Source organism: Globicephala melas, chromosome 13 (assembly GCF_963455315.2).
Source record: "Globicephala melas chromosome 13, mGloMel1.2, whole genome shotgun sequence".
Lineage (NCBI taxonomy): Eukaryota > Metazoa > Chordata > Mammalia > Artiodactyla > Delphinidae > Globicephala > Globicephala melas.
The window spans coordinates 72218197-72224333 of NC_083326.1; the positions used below are offsets into that span (position 1 = coordinate 72218197).

General features: G+C 54.5%; 2 protein-coding genes across 4 annotated transcripts in view; both read left to right on the top strand.

The window, feature by feature from the left end:
* The window catches only part of ACACB (acetyl-CoA carboxylase beta), a 135595-nt gene extending 134993 nt beyond the window's left edge, over nt 1-602 (top strand). For all 3 annotated transcript variants that reach the window (XM_060310190.1, XM_030860623.2, XM_060310191.1), the window contains 2 exons: nt 95-231; nt 462-602. In XM_060310190.1, coding sequence (XP_060166173.1) covers nt 95-231; nt 462-588 — 264 coding nt within the window. In that variant the 3' untranslated portion in view covers nt 589-602. The remainder of the gene's footprint in view (nt 1-94; nt 232-461) is intronic.
* A 3115-nt stretch (nt 603-3717) lies between these two features.
* MYO1H (myosin IH) overlaps nt 3718-6137 on the top strand; it is a 143921-nt gene continuing 141501 nt past the window's right edge. The window contains exon 1 of the mRNA XM_060310194.1: nt 3718-3831. The gene's annotated coding sequence lies outside the window, so the exon portion shown is untranslated. The remainder of the gene's footprint in view (nt 3832-6137) is intronic.

Sequence of the window (6137 nt, forward strand, 5' to 3'; positions counted from 1 at the left end):
GGGTGGGCTGGCAGGCGGGGGCCAAGGGGGGCCCGAGGGGGAGCCCCGCCCGGCAGGGTGTCCCTCCCTGACGCAGCCTCTGTTCGCTCCCCAGGCCTACCTGTGGGACAACAACCAGACGGCAGTGCAGTGGCTGGAGCAGCACTGGCAGGCGGGAGAGGGGCTGCGCTCCACCATCCGCGAGAACATAGAGTACTTGAAGCGAGACTCTGTCCTCAAGACCATCCGAGGGTGAGTGCCCGCCCCGCCTGCCCACCCACCTCTTGGACTTGTCAGCGAGCGCAAAAGCCAGGACTCGTGTGACAGTGACCACAGCAGGAAGAGTGTTGGGAGCTCTGGGTGGTTGGCTGCCCCCCGCCCCAGGAATGGGAAGGGGCCCTGCACAGGGATCTGGGGCTGCCGTAGGGCCCATTGAACTCAGGAGCAGGAATGACCTCACCCTTCTTTCCCCTCCCATGCAGCCTGGTTCAAGAAAACCCCGAGGTGGCCGTGGACTCCGTGGTGTACATATGTCAGCACGTCAGCCCGGCCGAGCGGGCCCAGATCATTCACCTCCTGTCCACCATGGACAGCCCGGCCTCCACCTGACCCCGGTCCTGCCGGCCACTTGCAGGTCCACGGGCAAGAGAAACCGCACTGATCTGCTGACTGCAGGCCCTCGCCTGCACCTTGGGAATTTGCTTTTTAAAACTGCTGCAAGGCTGCTGACCCCCAAGTCGCTCCTGTTTCAATAAAAGTCTCAGAAGTGGCCCCTTCCAAGCAGAAATCACCTCCTCTCCATTGTTGGCAAGTCTGTGTTTTGTCTCTTAAGACATTTTGCTGCGTCACTGAATTGAATTGAACCCAAACACCCCAGTTTCCAGCCACTTTCCGGTGCCTGCTTTGTGGGATCCAGGTGTTCTTTTTAGGCTCATTTTATATCAGAGCATAGAATCTTATTATTATTATTTTTACTCTGAGACCAGCTCATGATGTAATCATCTTATAGCAGCATAACAAAGCAAGAAAAATAGAGACAAGACAAGAGAAAACCTATTTTTGTAATGGTGCTTATTCGGATCCTGTTGCGTCACCCAGGAAAGGGTATGAATGATTTTTTATTAAGAGCGTAAAATGGTATTTTGCTCCCCATGTGGCCCCTAGTAGTGAATCACTAGCAACGTCCCATTACCAGGCTTAGTTCTCTCATTAGCAGAGAATTGCATAGCCGTAGGTTCAAGGGCATTGGGAGACTTCTTTTATGTGATTCACAGCCCTCTGCCTGCCCCTTCCCTCCGAGGAGGAGAGGACGAACCCTCCCATGTCCTGGAGGGTGCATGAAGAGGCAGGCATCCTCCAGCCCAGGTTGGGAGGACAAAGAAGAGAAGGAAAGCCTTCTCCAAACTCGCAGCCCATCTTGCTCACAGGTGTCACCACTGTGCTTGCTATCACCTGCCTTGGAGGGCCCTTCGGGTCACCTTCACTGTTTCGCCTCTTGCCTCAATGTCCGTCGGTGGGATCTGGCCCTGATGGACAGAGCTGTTGGTTCCCGAGGACTGGAGCACGAGGACCACACTGATTCACTCAGGGAGGGCTTCGCGCTGCATCCGCCAGTACCTGAAGGCCGCACAGCATCAGGACCTGCGACCCTTCTGGCCCCGTCCATCTGTCCCTGGGTGCCAGTGATGGGAGGGAGTTGGCCACCCTCCACTGCTGTGATGGGCAGTTTGAGGACACCAAACATTACACCTGTCCAACTTGGAGGCCAGCGAGGTTGCCCGGGGAAGCCCCTACAAGCTGGGATGCTGGAGGATGTTTGAGGCCGTCGGCCAATGACAGCTCTGGCCGATGAAGGTGGTGTGGGTGCAGTGAGGGGTGGGAGAAAGATAAATTAGCTGTTGTCGCATCCTGAGACTGGAGGGGGCAGGGAAGAGTCCATGCTGCTTTGGGAACTGAATGCTTTCTGTTGGGGGGAGGCCCTGCTGGTTTGGGAGGGATGATAAGTCGATGACTAGCTGCTACCCAGGAACAGTGGGCGGAGGAACCTGCCGGGAAATGTGTGGAATGAATAATTTTTTGAAGGAAGTACTTTGACCTTGGCTTATTTGGACCAGAGAAAGCAGGCCGCCTCACTGGGGAATCACTGCCCATTCTCCGACAACCACTGAGATCTTGTGCAAGCCCCCATCTCAGGAGGACAAAGCTCTGATTTGACTTCCCCTCCCGAAGGCCACCGGGGGAGCGGGGGACCACTTCATGCTTGCAGCTCAATTTCAAACATGGACGCAAGCTGCTGTCTGCCGGCAGCTGAACAGACTTTCCCTGATGGGGTCGACTTTTCTTCCCTCGAGAGACTTAGCACAGGCGCCTCCAGGGAAGGGAGAAAGGATCAGACCCCTGAGTGTGCACAGAGGCCTGGGTGGGCAGCCCGGGTCTAAACTGAATGCTCAGGGTGACGGCAACTGGCTACCTCCAGTGCCCTGGCCTCGTCCCGTGCAATCCCATGAGCTTTTGAGGTGGATGCTACAATTCTGTCTACTTTCTGTCTCTCTGAACTTAGCTATTCTAGGTGCCTCATAGAAGTAGAATCATACAGTATTTGTCTTTTTGTGACTGGCTTATTTCATTTCGTATAATGTACTCAAGGTTCATTTATGCTGTAGCAGGTGTCAGGATTGCCTTCCTTTTTGAGGTTGAACAATTCCATCATTATATAGATCACATTTTGTTTATCCATCATCCGTCGATGGACACTTGGGCTGCTGTGAATAGTGCTGCTATGAACATGAATGGCAAATACCTGTTCGAGTCTCTACTCTCACTTCTTTTCTTTTGGGTATATTCCCAGAGGGGAATTGCTGGGTCACGTGGCAAATCTGTATTTAAGTGTTTGAGGAACAGTCGCCGGTTTCCGTGGGGTTACACCATTTTACATTCCCACCGTCACTGCACGAGGGTTCTGATGTGTTCGCATCCTCATTAACCCATGTTGTTTTCTGTTTGTTGTTTTTTTATGGTAGCCATCCTGTTGGGTGGAGCCTAGAAGCCATTTTAACTCAAAAGACATTGAACCTTTTTCCTTGCATCCCTCAGACATCTTGGGCGGGATGTACAGACCCCACCAGCGAGCCTGTAAATTCGCAATTCCTCTGCCTCCGCTTCCGCTGCCCACTCAGTTGCTCCTCCCCCGGTTGCCCTGCCTCCCTTCCTTCCGCCAATGAAGTTTCCCGTGTTTCAGCTGCCTATTTAGTCTTTGCCCTGCTACCCCTGCACTCGGGGGACTGTGACTCTGGAGATGGAAGGTTCAGCATCTGTACCCAGAGGAACGGCATCGGTACAACCAGCATCCTCCAGAGGCACCACCTCATCTCCTACTTCTGACCTTTTATCCTTCCTCTAACCTCCACCAGCTGCCTTTCAGGAGCAAACACTACACCAGGCAGTACGGTGCCGTGGAAGGGGCCAGGAGATCTACAGACCCAGGGTTAAATCCCACCAGCGTAACCTCAGAGTTTTGGCTCCTTTTTATTTTATTTATTTATTTATTTATGTATTTTGCGGTACGCGGGCCTCTCACTGTTGTGGCCTCTCCCGCCGCGGAGCACAGGCTCCGGACACGCAGGCTCAGCGGCCATGGCTCACGGGCCCAGCAGCTCCGCGGCATGTGGGATCTTCCCGGACCGGGGCACGAACCCGTGTCCCCTGCATCGGCAGGCGGACTCTGAACCACTGCGTTGGCTCCTTTTTAAACCAGCAAGTAGACAGTGTCCACTGAGCCCTCTGAGACAGACGACTGACCGTGGGGAAGCAGAGTGTCATCGGAATCCCATCTCTACCCCTTGCTAATCACAGGTAAGCTACTCGGCCTCTCTGAGCCTGCGTTTCCTCTTCTGTAAAATGGGGGTGTGTTTGTTTTCTACGGCTGCTGTAACAATTAGCACAAACTTGGTGGCTTAAAAACAACACAAGTTTATTCTCTTACAGTTCTGGAGGTCAGGAGTCCGAAATAGGTCTCGCTGGGCTAAAATCAGGGTGCTGGCAAGGCTGCAGTCCTTCTAGAAGCTCTAAGGGAGAATCTGTTTTCTTGGCTTTTGAAGCTTCTAGAGGCCTCGTTCCATCTTCAGAGCTTGACATTGACTTCCCTCTTCTACTTTGAGCCTGTGATTACATTGGGCCCACCTGGATAATCCAGGCTGCTCTCCCAGCTTAAGGGCAGCTGATGAGCAACATTGATTCCATCTGCTACCCTAATTCCCCTTGCCACGTAGCATACAGTCACAGGTGCTGGCGATTAGTATGTGGCTGCCTTTGGGGGCCATTATTCTGCCCACCACAGGGGGTGGCGGCTTTACACCATGGGGAGTAGGAGGGAAAAATAAGATACACTGTGTCATAGTGCACATTGTAGCATGGAGTAAGCCCCCTTTGCTCGTAAGCCAGTGTTATTTGTCTTTTTGTTGTTAGACTGTGGGTGATTTCTCGTGGAGGGGGAAGAAAAGCTGCACAATCATGATCTGAGACTCAGTTTTCTCATCTGGGAAATGGGACCATCCCACTGGCTGGGTGTCTGGTTGTGCTGTTTCAGGGAGATGCTGCGGGAGCAGCGTTTAACTCCACGATGCACACGGCGGGCCCTCAAAGGGTGGCAATGAGTATGTTTCTCCCATTAGTTGGCCAACTGCAGAGAAACCCTCAATTAAGCCTCATTCCTCCGTCTCTCCTCTATGCTTTCTTCTGGCGTCAGTGTGGTCCCTGCACAGGTGGGGTTCTGGCTGTGACTGGGGCTCTTGCCCAGAGCCTGTGACCCTGTGGCCTTGGCATTTTTGCCCTGACTCTGTACATACCTGGCCCCATTTGCCTGTGGTAAGGAATGGATGCGACTCAAGAAAGGGCTCCCCAGCCCTCTCCACGTGGTGATCGAGCCACTCAGCCGCCATCCTCCCAGCTTAGCACCCCAGGAGGAGGGCACCCCTGTGTCTCAGAGCTTCTACAGAGGCCCCAGGTGATGCTTATTGGCTGTGACCAGTATGGCCTGAGTCACTTGCCCCCCAGTCAGTCACCGGAGATGCCCGGGGGTTGTGATGCTCTTATTGGTCAGGCTTCAGTCAACAGGGCCACCCTGGAGCCAAGCTGAGGAAGAGGGGTGCTGGGGAGAGAGGCATCCCAGGGCTGCTTCAGGCACCCCCTCCCTGCGGCCTGCCTGTTCTCCACTGAGGTGGGGCCCCCTTCAGCACTTCCCGATACCACCCACAGCCCCATCATCCCCTACCTCCCCTACTTGCTAATTGTTGCATGTGTGTGAATCTGGTCTCCCCAGTGAGGCTGCAAGCCCCTTCCTGGGTGGGCTTAAGAGTTCAACCAACTCCTAATTAATATGCCCTTTTGCTGTTACCTTGGGTGGCAAGTCACCTCCATTAGTCCTCTGAGCCTCAGTTTCTCCGTCTGCAAAATGGGTGTAATAACTAGTAAGACACGCCTCTTAGGGTTGTAGCGAGGATGGAATGAGCTAGTTTACAGCAGTGACTGGCGCAGGGCCTGGTGCTGAAAAGGGTGCCCCCTCCTCCCACCTTGCTGCCTTCTCTGACCCCAGGCGGGCACCGAGAGCCAGCTCTGGGGAATGCTGCTGAGCTCGGGCTCTGGACCTGGCACACACGGACTCAGTCCTGCCTCCTCACTGGACCCCGAGTCCTACCCAACCTCTCTGAGCCTCGCCTTCTGAACAGTAAGCGAATGCCCATCCAGAGCCTGGCACCATGGGATGGTGACCGGCGGCCGGGCTAATTTTACCGATAACAACAAAGTCCTCCCAGTGTCTGGCACAATGGGAACCTGGCATCAGAAGACCTGGGCTCAGTGTTCCCTCTCTGGGCCTCGGTTTTCCCATCTGTAAGGGGGGTATCTCTGCTGTGAGGGGCGAGGGGCGCTGTTGTCCTTTACGCCTCCCTCCCCCGTCAACCCCACCCACCCACCCAAGCCACAGAGCTGCGTTCAGCCTTTATTGACAGAAGACGGTTCTCCACCACAATGGTACACAGTCCTGGCATCACCCGAACACGCGTCTTCCTTAATGACTCAGACATCTTCTCGGCGGGGGGCAGGTCACGTCACACAAAGCAGCTGAGCAGTGCCAGTCAGACGGGCAGCACTGAGCTGTGTGT